This window comes from Sus scrofa, chromosome 1 (assembly GCF_054392235.1).
Source record: "Sus scrofa isolate SSC_HxYL_T2T_F1_AM1 chromosome 1, Sscrofa_HxYL_maternal_Yorkshire_Landrace_v2.0, whole genome shotgun sequence".
In the NCBI taxonomy this organism is placed as follows: Eukaryota; Metazoa; Chordata; class Mammalia; order Artiodactyla; family Suidae; genus Sus; species Sus scrofa.
In genome coordinates, this window is record NC_139383.1 from 90,070,137 (window position 1) to 90,087,824 (window position 17,688).

General features: G+C 39.4%; 1 protein-coding gene across 7 annotated transcripts in view; it reads left to right on the forward strand.

Annotated features, from left to right (window-relative positions):
• IMPG1 (interphotoreceptor matrix proteoglycan 1) overlaps positions 1–17,688 on the forward strand; it is a 151,897-nt gene that overhangs the window by 36,665 nt on the left and 97,544 nt on the right. For all 7 annotated transcript variants that reach the window (XR_014807981.1, XM_021092283.2, XM_084964689.1 and 4 more), the window contains 2 exons: positions 815–961; positions 8,424–8,482. Coding sequence is in view for 6 of the 7 variants with exons in the window: in XM_021092283.2 (XP_020947942.1) it covers positions 815–961; positions 8,424–8,482 (206 nt within the window). In the remaining variant the exon portion in view is untranslated. The remainder of the gene's footprint in view (positions 1–814; positions 962–8,423; positions 8,483–17,688) is intronic.

The window sequence follows — 17,688 nt, forward strand, 5'->3', positions numbered from 1 at the left end:
ATTTCACATGCATCACTTCCTCCTTTTAACATCCTTTTTACCACCTGCATTTATGCTTTTTCTTTCACTCAGCAAACATTGGGCTATGCACCAAAGGTATTGAGGTGAACAAGACTTGGTCTCTGCCTTCAAGGCATTTAGAGTGCAAATAAGGACCACAAAATGGTCTAAGTGCTGTGATTGAAGATGGCAGATGTATGCACAAAACATCGGCCAGGACAAGTTGCTGAAGATGTGACCCAACTCCTCATGCGTATTCACTGAGGGTTTTGTGTACAAGCGGTCTCATGTCTTTTGCTTTGGGCGCCTCAACAAAGTGTAAGAATCATGCTGGATTCAAGGAGATTATATGTGGGGACAAGATTACCATATTAAAAAAAAACCTGTAGATGAGTGTGTCATATGTATCAAATGACCTATTCAGAGTTTATTCACTGGTACAAAATGTCAAGAAGGCAGACATTTATACACTAGATGGTAGAGGAGATATTATTTTAAAAGTATAAGACATTGGTAAAAAGGTAAAAAAGCATGTGTATGTGTGTCTGTCTATGCACATGTGTGTGTGTAAACGCTTTCACAAAAAGCACAGTTATAAAATAACATTGTTCTCAAGGGTTCTACATAACTAACTCATGGAACTTCGATACTTTGTCTCTCAGTGAAATTCGGTGACCACTTCAAGTTCACAGGATTTTTATTCTAAATGCCCTTAAGCCTTCATAACCCACCTCTTGAGACAATATCAATATATATTATGTAACATAACCATTTGCTCGTGGTTTATATTAATAGAGTCTCTTTTTTAATTCAGGAAAGAGAATTCACAGATGCTGCCGAGGACACACTGGAGCAGAAAGTGGAGCTAAGCATTTCCCTGGCAAACCAGAGGTTCAAGACTGAGCTCACAGACTCCCACTCTCCATATTACCAAGAGCTCTCAGCCAAGTCTCAGCTTCAGGTGAGCAGACCCACCCCACCCTACAACAGCCCAAGGCATGTCAGAGTGTGGGAGCCAAAGGCACATCCATCCTCTTGGCTAATCTCTGACCAGGAATTCTTTTTATTTTTTTATTTTGCCTTTTGACCCCCTTCACCCATTTCTCCTACCCTCCTTCCATCTCCACTTCTGACAATCACCAGTCTATTTTTTGTATAATGGTTACTTATATAACATATATTGATACTGTCTCAAGAGGTGGATTATGAAGATTTATGAGCTTGGTTTTTTTTGGGAAGGGTTGTTTTAAGGTTCCACATGTACATGAGATTATTCAGTATTTGTCTTTCTCTAACTTGTTTCATTTAGCATAAGGCCCTTGGGAGCCATCCAAGTTGTTGGAAATAGCAAAATTTTATTCATTTTATGATTGAATAATATTCCATTGTGTGTGATGTAGTCCATCTTCTTTATCAATTCATCCATTGGTGTTTATTCCGGTTGTCTCCGTATCTTGGCTATTGTAAATAATGCTACAATGAACATGAAGGTGCATATATCTTCTCAAATTAGCATTTTAATTTTCTTCAGACAAAACGCCAGAACTGGAATGAGGTGGAACTGCTAGATCATAACAGTAGTTCTATTTTTAAGTTTTTGAGGAACCTCCATACTGTTTCCATAGTGGCTGCACCATTTACATTCCCACCAACAGTGCACAAGGTTTCTCTTTTCTCCACACCCTCACCAATACTTGGTATTTTTTAAAGACATGACATTTTTCATGGGAGATAAAGCAAATTACATGGTCCATATCATCCATCACTAGACTAAGACACTATCCCAAGATGTCTCTTCCATCTCTGACCATCAGCATAGCTACCTGCTCCTGATTAAATAAAAGGCTTCTTAATCTCCAAAATATACAAGCAGCTCATACAACTCAACAACAACAACCCAATCGAAAAATGGGCAGAAGACCAAATAGACATTTCTCCAAAGAAGACATACAGATGGCCAACAGGCACATGAAAAAATGCCCAACATTACTAATTATTAGAGAAATTTAAATCAAACTACAATTAGGTACCACCTCACACCAGTCAGAATGGCCATCATTAACAAGTCAACAAATAACAAATGCTGGAGAGGGTATGGAGAAAAGAGAACACTCCTATACTGATGGTAGGAATAAACTGGTACAAACCACCATGGAAAACAGTATAGAGATTCCTCAGAAAACTGAATATGGAACTAGCATATGATCAAGCAATCCCACTCCTGGGCATATATCTGGACAAAACTATAATTCAAAAAGATACATGCACCTCCATGTTCACAGCAGCACTATCCATAATAGCCAAGACATGGAAACAACCTAAATGTCCATCAACAGATGATTAGATTAATAAGATGTGGTGGTGTGTGTGTATGTATACATATATATATATATACACAATGGAATATTACTCGGCCATTAAAAAAAACAATGAAATCATGCCATTTGCAGCAACATGGATGGACCTAGAAATTATTGTACTATGTGAAGTTGGACAGAAAAAGGCAAACATCATGTGATATCACTTAAATGTGAAATCTAAAATATGACACAAATGAACCTATCTACAAAACAGAAACAGACCCAAAGACATAGAGAACAGACTTGTGGTTGCCAAGAGAGGGGGGAGAAATGGGGGAAGGAATGGGATGGACTAGAAGTTTGGGGTTAATAGATGCAAACTATTACATTTAGAATGGATGAGCAATGAGGTCCTACTGTGTAGCACAGAGAACTATATCCATTCTCTTGATATAGAACATGATGGAAGATAATATGAGAAAGGAAATGTATATATATATGGTACGACTGTGTCACTTTACTGTATTAGCAGAGATTGGCACAACATTGTAAATCAATTATAATTTTTTAAAAAACTGAAAAAGTAAAATAAAATAAAATAAAAATATCTTCATTCGCAGTGGGATAAATCTAACTGCTATGCCTAATTGACCATCTAAGTGCCATGATAAGACCTTTGCCTTCCTTTGCAGTCTCGTCTTGACACAGGTCATTATCATCTCCTTCTTTACACTCCAGTTTCCAGAAATACAAACTGCTTGCAAATCTTTTCTCACCTTTAGTCATTATATGTGCTGCCTCCTCTGTCTGGAATGCCCTTCCCTTTGTTTCTTTTTACAAAGAATGTTCACACAGAATGTTCTCTCTACCCATTCTGGGTTCGGTGCTTCTTCTCTGGGCTAACATCTGGTGCCCACCATTTTTACAACCCTTATCACCCTGTCTTGAGCTTATTTGTTCATGAATCTGTAGCTTTTGTTGTCTCCATTCTGCCTTCCTTCCCGGCCACCCTCAGGACCACCAGACAATGAGCTTCCCTTTGAAGACAGGAACTGCTTCTTTCATCTCTGTATTATCTCCCAACACAGAGCTTGGGAAGTAGTTAACTACTCAGTAACTGTCTGTGCACATGCAACTGAAAACAGAAACATCCGTGAGATGACACAGCCATGAACTACATTTATGAGTGGCCTGGGTGCTCAAGCATCTTACTCAGCCTGGCCAGGGTACAACAGGTGCCTGCTTCTCATACTTGGAGAATTCAGTGCTTCCTTGCTCTCCACTGGAAGGGAGCTGAATAGTGGAAACATTCTTAACCTCCAGCCTCTCGCTGCATCAGCATTCAGTCAATAAATGAAAAAAATCCTTTCTACAAACTTCAAAGACAAAGCGTCAACATGGGGTCTTTATGAACCAGAGAAGTACTTAGACATGGATTAGTAGATGGAATGAATTAAAAAATAGTCTGTTAACTTTTCTGTTTGTTCTTTGAAATATTCTTTTCGGCAAATCTTTAGGATAGTCTGAGTATTTTAATTGGATAATTGGCCGTAGACGGTCTTCACTGACTTGCTTGTTATTCATTTTCCAAGCCTCTAAAATGACCTAATGTAGAATAATGCAAAAAAAAATTATAATTTTTTTCAATTCTGAGTTTTAGTCTTGTTTCTGCCCAAGAATTAGCCAGGAGAATTTGGGGATCACTTCCCTGACCTCTTTTAAAAAATAACGATGACCTCAAAATCCCTTCCCAAGTCTGAAATGCTTGTATCAAAGTAACAGCGCTGCACTTAATGTTTCATATATATTAACGCATTTCTTTTTTCACAGTCCTGTATGTTAAGTAAGATTATTTCTCTTTTTGACAAGTGAGGATACTGAGGTGCAGGGAAATTAATCAATATGCCCAACAATGTCACACCTGTTAACTGGCAGAGCCAAGATTCAAACCCAAGCAGCCTGGCACCAGAACCCTTGCTCTTAACCACTATGCTATACTTTCTATTTCTCCTCAACAAACATTTATGGGAAAAAGATTTTTGTGTCATCAGCAAATGAACCTGCCTTTCTCTAGCCTCTGAAAAGTATTTGCCAGAAAAGAGTAGATCTTTCTGGTTGTTTTTTTTTTTTTTTTTTTTTTTTTTTCCAAGAAGCCATCATGTTTGTCCTGCTGGTTTCCTTTACACAGTGGCTGGCTTCTCTAGGATGGAGCCCCTCTGCTCAGTGCATCCATTCCCCTTCCAGGTACCTGAGCAACCCCACCACTCAGCAGCTGCCTGTGGGATAACCAACCAGCCCCACCCCAGCCCAACACTTGCATCAGCACAACCATTCAGGCCCAATCAAAATTGATGGACAGTGCTTTGCAGTAATTTAATTTCTATAGTAAACTTAATGATCAATTTAATACAAATGTCAAGAGGAATGCTTAGTTGTTGTCTGAATGCTTACTCTTCTTCAAACATTCATCCGAGCTCAACACCACTGCCTTTTTTAGAGCCCTTTAGCAGACATTGGAGCACAATCAGAAAGGTTCTTGTGCTTTTCATGTTATTAATAAGGTTAACCAGGCCCTTAATTAGCAATTTAGTGGTTAGTGCTCCATGATGAGAAGGTCCCCAGAAGATAATTTAGCACAATTAACTGAAGGCCTTTGTCCTCACCTCCCTACATGCTTTCTGCACCCTTCTAAGCAAGGCTGATTCTTCCTTGATCACAGACAGGTTCACAAAGAGGCCACAGACACAGGCAATAAATCCCATCCACCGGAGCCAGGGCTTAAGGATTGGCCTCCTGGAGAGGCTTCCTGTTGCCCACATTGCAGCTCAGACACCTGTGGAAGCAGTTCTGGGCACTACTGATTGTTTTCATATATGTTAACTGCATTGCTGGTACCCGGAAAAAGAAAGAGGGACAAGGCAGTCTCTGAAACTTGAGCTCTAGAATGCTGCTCACACTTAAACGTTCAGTGCCAGGCGCCTTTCCTGAAATAGCACACCAAATGCCTTGTGGCCCCAAAGCCATTTGTCCCAGGGCATGAATGATAAAGGCCTGCAGAACCTCGCCTCCTTGCTGTCCTCACCTCCTTGTTAATTCCACAGTGAGGTGGGCATGGGGGCACAGAAACTTGTTACCCAGGCCCCTTCCCCTGACGTCTGTGAGGACCTTCATCCTATCCTTCCCCCCATTAAGTCTATCAAGAACACCAACTGGCCATTGCCAGCCTCCATGTGAGATACCAATGGAAGTAAAAGAAAATCGGGCTCTCAAGGAGCCAGGAATCAGTGGAAGAGGCAGAGGCTAAGTAAATAAATAATACTGACTCTCTATTCACTGTGTGTCAGGCACTTATTCATTATTACTCACAGAAACCTTACACTATGGGTATTGCTGTCCAGTTTTGGCTAAGAGGACTGAAATTCAGAGAGATTAAGCCATAAACTCAAGGTCTTGCAGCTAGAAAGTAGCAGAACCAATCTTCTCATCTCCCAAGAGTTGAGCTACCTTCATCATTGCAATTGTTAGACACTCAGGGAACAAAACTATTTTTACTGTTGGTACAATAAAATATAATTTAGATGGTAAATCAGTCTGCCAGAGAAAATATCCATGATGCACACCAAAGTAAGAGACTTGGGGATCTTCTGTTCATCACTGCTCTGGCCCTTGGCATAGATAATGTAGAGTTGGAAGTAATTTTAGATACAGTGACAATGCAGTGGCATATTGGTGAGTTTGGAGAATGGAAAGATGAACTCAACTAGATTAAGCAACATTTTCTGAGTCCATACTTATGTGGATGATGACATGCTAGGTCCTGGGAAGGAGGGAGATAAAGATGAATAAATAAAATATGATCCCTGATGCATACTCAGTGAAGAGACAGCCTGTACCTCATGGACTGTTTGATGGAAGATATGGCAGTAAGTTTTAGGACAGCAGAGAAAAGAAATAATTGAGCCTGGCTTTGGGAAGCTACACATTCTTTTCAATAGAGAAGATGTTTGAGCTGGCCTTGAAAGATGGGGAAAGCAGTCAATGAACAGAAGGTGGGAGATGCTGCACTTGGGGCTAAAAGGAAAAGCAGTCACAGGAGTCTAGAGCAAGTACATGTCGTAGCTGAGGGGCACAGGGATTAGTTTAGCGTGGTGAGAGAACACAGTATTGGCTGAGGGGCAGGGGTGTCGGGAAGTGCAAATGGAAAAGTACTTGAGGGGAAGTCAGGGTAGGTTGTGGAAGGTCTTAGATGCCATTCTAAAGAATTGGACCTTATTCAATAGGCAATGCAACCCAGCAAGGGATCTTGGTGAAAAGCAACAGATATGGAAAAGTTTCGTCAAGGAGACATCTCCCTTCTCCCTCCCCAGTACACCCAAAAAACCCATTTCTCCCCCCTTCCCCTCCACACACATCCAGAAAATGATTGCAGCAGTGTCAGAGGAGGGAAAGGGAGGGTGTGCCTGACATGGGAATAAGAACAAGGTAGAAACAGAAGGCATGTGGGATTCAGACCAACAGGTGCTGGTGACTGGATGGATGTAAGGACCATAGATGGGCAGGTGTGTAGGGACTCCAGGCTTTCCAGATGGAAGGTTGACATATGTTGGTGACCCTGACTGAGATAAGCAGCCTATGAAGAAAGGCAGATCTGGAAAGATGCGATTAACTCTTATTTGGGCACATTTAGCTAGTGGCAAAGTTGGGATTTTCATGTGAAGAATTTCAAGCTATGTGTCAGGTGAACATGGAAGAAAAGGTGATGCCTGGATGAGAAACAGAGGGGAGGGGGCCCAGGGAAAGGAGGACAAGTCAGTCCCTGCTCACTTTGTCAGCCTCACTTTCACCCTGCCTGCCTCCTGTGCTTCCCTACGAACTGCTAACACTTCCTCATGCTCTCTCTTGCCTCCTGGCCTCCCGAGTGAACTGGGTGGGGCAGTGCCCATCTTGGGGGCAGGTGTGCCTGGAGAGCCTGGCTGCATTGCCCTTAGCCAAGCTTACTGCATAAATGGGAGTGTGAGCACCATGACCCAGCTGAGGAGGCCTATCTGCAGAATCCCTAAGTTAAAGGAGAGGGTGAACACCGAAATAGGATGGAGTAAAGGAGGCTGAGAAAGTGGTGGGAGAGACAGAAGAAGAACCCAAGAAAAGCAGGGAGCCCATGGAGAAGGAGTGGAAAATGCTGCTTGGTTTGGAGAGGTCCATCACTCCTGCAGGAACCCAGAAACAGAGGCCAGACTGCTGTGGGTTGGGGAGTAGTTGAGTACTACATTTGTAAAATATTCTGATAATCGGCCTCATTAGCTAGGTCAGATTAAGAAAATGTAAAGTCCACATAAATCTAAGAGCAAATCTAAGATTACAGTCTGCTTCTACCATTTTTTTCAGTTGAAATATAGTTGCTGTGCAATATTATAATTTACAGGTGTACAATATACAGATTCACAATTTTTAAAGGTTATACTCCACTTACAGTTATTATAAAATATTGGCTATATTCCCCATGTTGCACAATATATCCTTTTAGCTTATTTTATACATAATAGATTTATACATAATATTTTATACCTAATAGTATTAATTTTATACCTAACACGTTAATCCCCTACCCCTATCTTGCCCCTGCCCCCACCACTGGTAACCACTAGTTTGTTCTCTGTATCTGTGAGTCTGCTTCTTTTTTGTCATATTCACTAGTTTGTTGTATGCGTCTACCATTTCATTTAGGTACAGCAGCCAGTTTGATTTTAATAATCTCTTTACCATTACATATATTTTCCCAAATCATATCATTCAATAAAGAAAATGTTATCATTACTCTTGCATGTAAATAAAAATACCAAAAAAGTGTCTTCCAAGTAGCATTTTTAAATTATTTTATATTTTATGTAAAGTAACCACTAAGGCTGATCAGAACTCCCCAATTACAGCTTTTAAATAAATAGCAAAACACTTTCCTCTGAGCACAGAAATAACTGAGAACAAAGCATTTGGCCTCAATCATGACTTCAATTTTCCACTCTCATTTTTTCCCCTAACTCATCGTAAGTGTTTAGGCTTTTCAGTTAGGTAAGATCTGACCCAGTTGAACCAAAGAGTATATCATAAATTCCTTTCTCTCTGCAGATGCAAGAGGTATTTAAGAAACTTCCAGGATTCAAAGAAATCCATGTGTCAGGATTCAGGTAAGTAAGAGAATTGGACTCTTCACAATTTTTTAAATGACTTTCTCCCTATCCTCTTTTAAAGGCAATGTCATGAGGATTTTAAGGTCCCTTTCCCCCAGTTGTTGAGCTCTGCCAAATCCTGAAATTTGAATACACTGCAGATAAAAGAGTTGTCTAATTAGAACATGACTTGAGGTAGTTTTTAAGAGGTAACACAGGAGCTGTCCTCCATCCTCCCTCCGGAGTCAGAAACACAGCTCTCTGCAAAGCTCATCTGCTGTCCTTGGCGATGTCATTAATGAACCTCTTAGGAAAATCCCTCAGCAGAGACAGACCCAAAAAAGTAGTGATTAGATACCTTAGTGTCTGATTGCCTGGTTTCCTATCCAACACTAAATATCACCATCATTTAAGCAAATTAGGCTGATACTAGAGAGACAAGGGAAACTAATAAAAAGTGGTATCTGCAGAGGTAAGGGCATTGAGTAGACAGGAACAGGGATGGAAGTACATTTTTCACCACTTTGATATCTGATCATATATTTATGTTACTTTGATGTCTGGCCCATAGTAATGTTTTAACATGCAAATACTATAAAATTGAAATTTCAAATAAAAGAAATGAAATAAAAGAGTTCCACACTAAAGTGGGGTTCATTCGTGTTCCCACAGCTTCCCCACGAGCAGGCCTGTATCCAATAGCATCTCAACACTTTAATGTGGGTTCAGGATTTGGGGCAAGAATTTTTTTTTATGGCTGCACCCACCGCATATGGAAATTTCCCAGCCAGAGACTGACTCCAAGCCACACCGGCGACATATCCCACAGCTGCAGCAACACCAGCAACTCTAACCCACTGTGCCAGCTGGGGATGGAACCTGCACCTCCAGCAGCAACCCAAGCCACTACAGTCAGATTCTTACCCCACTTGTCACAATGGGAACTCCTGGGGCAAGAATCTTTGCATCCTTCTTTTAGATTCTCACTATTCAAAAACATCTACAGGGAGTTCCCGTCGTGGCGCAGTGGTTAATGAATCCGACTAGGAACCATGAGGTTGTGGGTTCAGTCCCTGCCCTTGCTCAGTGGGTTAAGGATCCGGCATTGCCGTGAGCTGTGCTGTAGGTTGCAGACGCGGCTCGGATTCCGTGTTGCTGTGGCTCTGGCGTAGGCCAGTGGCTACAGCACCGATTGGACCCCTAGCCTGGGAACCTCCACATGCCGTGGGAGCGGCCCAAGAAATAGCAAAAAGACCAAAAAAAAAAAAAAAAATCTACAGGTGGGGTCATAATATGATATTTTTTTGTAATGTGTCCCAGATCATAAATCAGCTGTGATGTGAGCAGAATGAGATTCCTTGCACTGAGGGGCATTTGGGAAATGGGAGAACAGCCTCACTGCAATCCTTTCCTGGCCCCATCACCATCCATTGTCATAAAGCCAGACGGTACACAGGACGGGCTCCACCTGCTTACAGAAAACACCCTTTGGGTGGGGAGGGGAGAGAGAGTTCACCCATTTGTTTCTCTCAAAGTTATGAGGGCCTTCTGATCTGTAGCTCTGGAGGAAATAAATGTTTATCAGTGAAAGTTATAAAAGAAGAAACCCTTAACATTTAGCCAAGCAGACTCGTTTTTCTTTATTTCAAGAGGATGCTCCACAGTGTTCCACATGAAATCATATGGATTAGAGAGAAATAAAAAGTGATAGCTGAATACTGTGCATAGATGCAAGGTCTTCTGAACAGACCCTTGCAGTCAAAGAACAAATTTTTAATTTAAAGCTGAAGGAAATGGTAGTTCTCCTCTTGGTGAATGATCAAATGGTCATTGTCCCCTCCCTTCAAATGAAGGAAAACTAATAATAAATTTTTTTTAAAATCTGTTTCAAAAGAAAACCAAAATGTTAAGTGATGAAATTTTGCTAGGTAAAAATCTTAAAGATACATCACTCAAAGCTGCATCTTTCCCATGTGTTTTTTCTCTGTAAGAATGTATTCTGGAGTTCCTGTTGTGGCTCAGTGGTTAACAAATCCGACTAGGAACCATGAGGTTGCGGGTTCGATCCCTGGCCTCGCTCAGTGGGTTAAGGATCCTACGTTGCCGTGAGCTGTGGTGCAGGTCACAGATGAGGCTTGGATCCCAAGTTGCTGTGGCTCTGGCATAGGCTGGCAGCTACAGCTCCGATTAGACCCCTAGCCTGGGAACGTCCATATGCCACAGGCGCCACCCTGAAAAGACAAAAAAAAAAAGAATGTATTCTGATTTCTGCCACAGATGCTTATAATCATATTTTTCCCAATGATTTATACCTTGTTGCAAAGACTGAGTCTCCCAAAAAATATGTGGACCCCTGAATACAATAAATAATATGCTTATGAGTGTGGCAAACCTCTAATCATGAAAAACAGTGCTCAAATATTATAAACTTAAGATGAAGGAAATAGTTTTTTCATAGAGTCAGATCCCCCACAGAGACCTAAAACCCCAGGGATTTCAAGGTACCATCTTCCTGTCAGCTCATTTGTAAACCTGATATACAATTTAACCAATAATTTTTCCATTTTTTAAAATTTTATTGGAGTGTAATCGATTTACAATGTTGTGTTAATTTCTTCCATACAGCAAAGTAATTCATATATATATTCACAGACCCATTCATTTTCATATTCTTTTCACATATAGGTTATCAGAGAATATTGAGTAGAGTTGTCTGTGCTATATGGAAGGTCTCGTCTGACCATCCATTCCATAAGCAATAATGTGAATATGCCAATCACAAACTGCCAGTCCATCCCTCCACCTACCCATCCCCTTTGGTAACCATAAGTTTGTTTTTGAAATCTGTGAATCTATTTCTGTTTTGCAAATAAGTTCCTTTGAATCATTTTTTAAATTAGATCCCATATATAAGTGATATCATATGATATTTGTCTTTCTCAAATAAGTGACTAACTTATTGACCTTATTTCATCCTTTTTATGGCTGAATAATATTCCATAATGTATGTGTACCACATCTTCTTTATCCATTTCTCTGTTGATGGACATTTAGGTTGCTTCCAAGTCTTATTTATTGTAAATAGCATGGCAATGAACATCGGGATACAAGTATCTTTTTGAATTATTGTTCTTTCTGGATATATGACCAGGAGTGGGATTGCTGGATCATATATGGTAGTTCTATATTCAGCTTTTTGAGGAACCACCAGACTATTTCCATAGTGGTTGTACCAATTTACATTCCCACCAACAGTGTAGGACATTCCCTTTTCTCCAAACCCTCTCAAGCATTTATTGTTTGTATACTTTTTGATAATGTCCATTCTGGCTGGTATAAGGTGGTACCTCATTGTAGTTTTGACTTGCATTTCTCTAATAATTAGCAATGTTGAGCATATTTTCATGTGCCATCTGTATGTCTTATTTGGAAAAATATCTATCTAGATCTTCTGACCATTTGTTGGTTGCGTTGTTTGTTTTTTTGATACTGAGCTGCATGAGTTGTTTGCGTATTTTGGAGATTAAACCTTGTCAGTCGCTTCGTTTGAAAATATTTTCTCTAAGCCTGTGGGTTGCTTTTCATTTTGTTTATGATTTCCTTTGCTATGCAAAGACTTTTAAGATTACTTAGGTCCCTTACTTTGTTTTTGTTTTTATTTTCATTACTCTAGGAGGTGGATCCAAAAAGATGTAGCTGTGATTTATGTCAGAGTGCTCTAGTTCCTCTAAGAGTCTTATGGTATATGGTCTTATATTTAGGTCTTTAATCCTTTTTGAGTTTATTTTTGTATATGGTGTTAGAGAATGTTCTAATTGCATTCTTTTACATGTAGCTGTCCAGTTTTTCCAGTACCACCTACTGAGAGTGTCTCTTCTCCATTGTGTGTTCTTGCCTCCTTTGTCATAGGTGCTTGAGTTTATTTATGGGCATTCTATCCTGCTCCATTCATTTATATTTCTGTTTTGTTCCAGTATCATATTTTTATGATGACCATAACTTTTTAGCATAGTCTGAAGTAGGTAACCTGATTCCTTCAGCAGTTTTTCTTTCTCAGGATTGCTTTGGCAATTCTGGGTCTTTTATGTTTGCATAAAATTTTTTTTTAAATTGTTCCTTTTCTGTGAAAAAAAAATACCATTGATAGTTTCATAGGGATTGCTTTGAAGCTGTAGATTGCCTTGGGTAGTATAGTCATTTTGCCAATATATTGTCATTTTGAGTTTTCCAATCCAATCTTTATATCTGTTTGTGTCATCTTTGACTTCCTTTATCGAAAAAAAATATATAGATAGATAGATAGGTAGATAGATATAGATAGATAGATAGATAGATAGATAGATAGATAGATAGATAGATAGATAATCTTTCAGATTTCAGGTCTTTTGCCTCTTGAGGTAGATTTATTCCTTGGTATTCTATTCTTTTTGATGTAATGGTAAAAGGGATTGTTTCTTTAATATCACTTTCTGATTTTTCATTGTTAGTATAAAGAAATGTGAGGAATATATGTGTATTTATTTTATATCATGCAACTTGACAAAATTCATTGATGAGTCCTACTGGTTTTCTGATAGCATTTTAGGATGTTCTAGGTATAGTATCATGTCAACTGAAAACAGTGACAGTTTTACATCTTCTTTTCCAATTTGGATTCCTTTTATTTTTTTTTTCTTCTATGATTTCCATGACTAGGAATTTTGAATAAAAGTGGTAAGAGTGGACATCCTTGTCTTATTCCTTATCTTAGCAGGAATTCTTTAGCTTTTCACCATGAGAATGATATTAGCTCTGGGTTCGTCATATATGGGCTTTATTATGTTGAGGTAGGTTCCTTCTATGCCCACTTTCAAGAGGGTTTTTATCAGAAATCATTGTTGGATTTTGTCAAAAGCTTTTTCTGCATTTATTGAGATGATCATATGGTTTTCATTCTTCAGTTTGTTAATGTGGTGCATCACACTGATTGATTTTTAGATATTGAAAAATCCTGGCATCCCTGGAATAAATCCCATTTGTTGGTGGTGTATGATCTTTTTAATGTATTGTTGAATTCAGTTTGCTAGTATTTTGCTGAGAATTTGTGCATCTGTGTTCATCAGTGATGTTGGCCTATAATTTTCTTTTTGTGTGTGTGATGTCTTTGTCTGGTTTTGGTATCAGGGTGATGGTGGCCTCATAGAATGAATATAGGAGTGTTCCTTCCTCTGCAATTTTTTGTAATAGTTTCAGAAGGACGGGTGTTAACTCTTCTCTAAATGTTTGATGGAATTCACCTGTAAAGCCATCTGGTCCTGAACTTTTGTTTGCTGGAAATTTTTAAATCACAATTTCAATTTCAGTACTTGTGATCAGTCTGTTCATATTTTCTATTTCTTCCTGATTTAATTTTGGAAGATTGTGCTACTGTAGATTTCTCCTTTTGTGGCTGTTAGCAGTTGTCTTATATTTTGAAGAGCTCCTGTGCTGGGTGAACACATATATTTACAACTGTTATATTTTCTTGGAATTATCCCTTGATCATAAGGTAGTATCCTTCTTTGTCTCTTATAATCATCTTTATTATAATGTCTGTTTTGTCTGATTAATATGTGTCTCTAGCATGTTGCTCCTTGGGTTTATCCTCTAAAGAACTTTCTGAATTTCCTGAGTATTGCTATTACAGCTTTCTTTTGATTTCCATTTGCATGGAATAACTTTCTCCATTCCGTCACTTTCAGTCTGTTAGTGTCCCTGGATCTGAAGTATATTTTCTGTAGAGAGCATATATACAGGTCTTGGTTTTGTATCCATTCAGCCACTCTGTCTCTTTTGGAGAATTTAATCCATTTGCATTTGAGGTAATTATCCATATATGTGTTCTTATTGCCATTTTGGTAATTTTTTAGGATTTGTTTCTGTAGGTGTTTATTTCTTCCCTTCCTCCTTTGTTATGTTCTTTTGTGGTTTGATGACTATCTTTAGTGTTGTGTTTAGATTGCTTTTTGTTTTGTGCGTGTGTTTCTATTTTAGATTTTTGGCTTGCATTTACCATGAGGTTTTGTATAGCATTGTTTTAAGTTGCTTTTCTCTTAATCGCAATGCATCTCCAGTACTCTGCATTTTTACTCTCTTCTCCTCACAGTTGCTGGCTTTGATACCATATTTGTGCGTGGATTATTTCCTACCTTTAGTATATGCTTGCCTTTACTGGTGAGCTTTGTCTTATTAATAGTCTTATTTCCAGTTATGACCTTTTCTGTTCTGCTAGAGAATTTCCTTTAGCATTTGTTGTAAAGCTGGTTTGGTGGTGCTAAATTCTCTTAGCCTTTGCTTATCTGTAGACCTTTGATTTCTTCATTGAATCTGAACAAGAGTCTTGCTGGGTACAGAGTTCTTGGTCGTAAGTTTTCCCCTTTCATCACTTTAAATATATCCTGCCGCTCCCTTCTGGCCTGCAGAGTTTCTGCTTAAAAATCCCCTAATAACCTTATTAGGGTTCCCTTGTATTGCAGTAATTTCTTTCCCCTTATTGCTTTTCATATTTCCTCTTTGTCTTTAATTTTGGTCATTTTGATTAATATGTGTCTCTAGCATGTTGCTCCTTGGGTTTATCCTCTAAAGAACTTTCTGAATTTCCTGGAGTCAGCTAGTGTTTCTTCTCCCATGTTCAGGAAGTTTTTGGCTATTATCTCTTTGAGTATTTTCTCTGGCCTTTCTCTCTCTGTCTTCTCCTTCTGGCACCCTTATAATGTTGATGAGTTTAATGTTGTCCCAGAGGTCTTTTAGACTGTCCACATAACTTTTCGTCCTTTTTTTCTTTCTCTGTTTCATGATAGTAACTTCCACCAATCTTCTTCCAGCTCACTTATTCATTCTTCTGCCTTGTGTATTCTGTTATTGATTCCTTTTAGTGTATTTTTCACTTTAATTGTATTATTATAATAATAATCTCTAATTTTTCTTTAAATGTTATAGCTCTTTGTTAAACATTTCTTGTAATGTCTTGTTCTGTGCCTCCATGTTTTTCCCCCAGACCATGGATCATCTTTTATTACTCTGAATTCTTTTTCAGATAGGTTCCTTATCTCCACATCACTTAGTTGTTCTTCTGGGGTTTTGTCGTGATCCTTCATCTGGAACATGTTTCTCTGGTATCTCATTTTGTCTAACTTTCTGTGTTGATGGTCCCCTTTCTGCAAATTGCAGGGCTGTACCCCCCTTGATGCTGGTGTCTACCCCTGGTGATTAAGTTTGACTAAGGGGTTCATGCAAGCTTTCTGGTGGGAAGGACTAGTACCTGCCCACTGGTGGGTGTAGCTGAGTCTTCTCCTTATGGCAGGCAAGGCCATGTAAAGTGGTATGTTTAGAGGTGGCTGTGTGTGCTGGAGGACTTTAGGCAGGCTATCTGCTGATGAGTGCAACTGTGTTCCCACCCTCTTGGTTATTTGGCCTAAGGTGTTCAAGCACTGGAGCCTGCAGGCTGTTTGGTGGGGCCAGGTCACCTTGATGATTATTCCCTGAGGCTTATGCCATCAGTGTTCTTGTCCCCATACTGAGCCAAAGACAACCCTCCCATCCCCAGGAGACCCTCCAAGATGCACAGTTAGGTCTAGCCCAGATTCCTATGGTATCCCTGATTTTCCCTGGGATTCAGAGCACATGAAACCTTCTTTGCACCCTACAAGAGTGGAGTCTCTGTTTCCCTGAGTCCTGGGGAGCTCCTTCACCCAAGACCCAAAGCCAAATTGTCTGGGAGCTCCTCCTTCTGATGCCAGAACCCCATGCTGGGGAATCTGATGTGGGGCTCAGAATTCTCACTCCTGTGAGATAACCTCTGTGATACAGTTATTTTTCAGTTTGTTTGTCACCCACCTGGTGAGTATGGGATTTGCTTATATCACAAAAGTGCCCCTCTTCCCATCTCATTCTAGCTTCTTCTTTGTCTTTGGGTGTAGAAAATCTTTTTTGGTATTTCCCAGTCTTTTTGTCAATGGTTGTGCAGCAGTTAGTTGTGATTTTGGTGTTTTCATAAGAGGAGATGAGCTTGAGTCCTTCTACTCCACCATCTTCTGTCTCCTATGTACTATTTATTATATCTATTCATTTAGACACAGGGACCTCTACTTCCACACCTGTTGGACCTGTCACCTGCACCCCTAGCTCCCAGCTCCCAGTCCTGGCTCAGAGTGTACTTGTGGGGAGCTAGGGTTTGTGTGACCACATGGGCAGGGTAGTTAACAAGTATTCTTATATCAATGACCTCATTTGATCCTTTCAACACAACTGGGAAATAGTTAGAACATCTATTATTAACACAATTATGAGGATTAACAGTAAAATCTTTGCTTTAAGTATTTCTTTATCTCTCAAATCTATATGAGAAACTATTAACAATTGTTCAATCCATTTGGAGGATAGACTCCTTCAAAAGCCTGTATGAAAATATCCACATCAGCTTAATTTGTATTATCTAAGAACTAGAAACAATCCAAATGTCCATCAACAGAGCAATTGATAAATAAGTTGTTTTATGTTCTTAGCATAGACTACTACTCAGCAAAGGAAAAAATTCTACACAACAACATAGATTCTTCCCAAAATAATTATGTTGAGTGAGAGATGCCAAAAAAAAAAAGGAGTGGGTATAATTCCATTTGCATTTAACTATAGATAATGCAAACTTGTCTACAGTGACAGAAATCAGATCAGTGGTTGCTTGGGAAGGGGAAGGGAGAAAGAGATGAGAGGGGAGGATTACAAAGTGGCGTAGGTAAAACTTTTGAGGTAAGAAATTTGATTGTGGTGATGGTTTCACAGGTGTTTGCTATCAAATTTATCAGATTGTACACCCACAACATGTGCAGTTTGTTTTATGACAATTAAGCTTCAACAAAATTGATTTGTAAAATTAATAGGACTAGGGGCTTATCCCAGGAATACTGGCCTTTCTTCAGGGCTTCATGGGTTGCAAACTATTGCTGAAAGCAAGCAAGAGGTAATCCCTGAATGAATGTCTAGTTAGTACAGAAGGAAGAGTGCCTCCCACAGAGCAACCTCGGTTAGATAGTCACAGATTCTCCACTGCCTCCACAGAAAGAAAGACCAGAGTCCATTTCAGTCATCACATCAAAAGATAAAACTTAGATGAATTCATGGTACAGGCAGAAAGAACAGCAACACAAACCACATCACGTGTGTCTTTGTTAACAACTATCCTTTGAAACATAAAATGAGAAAACTGA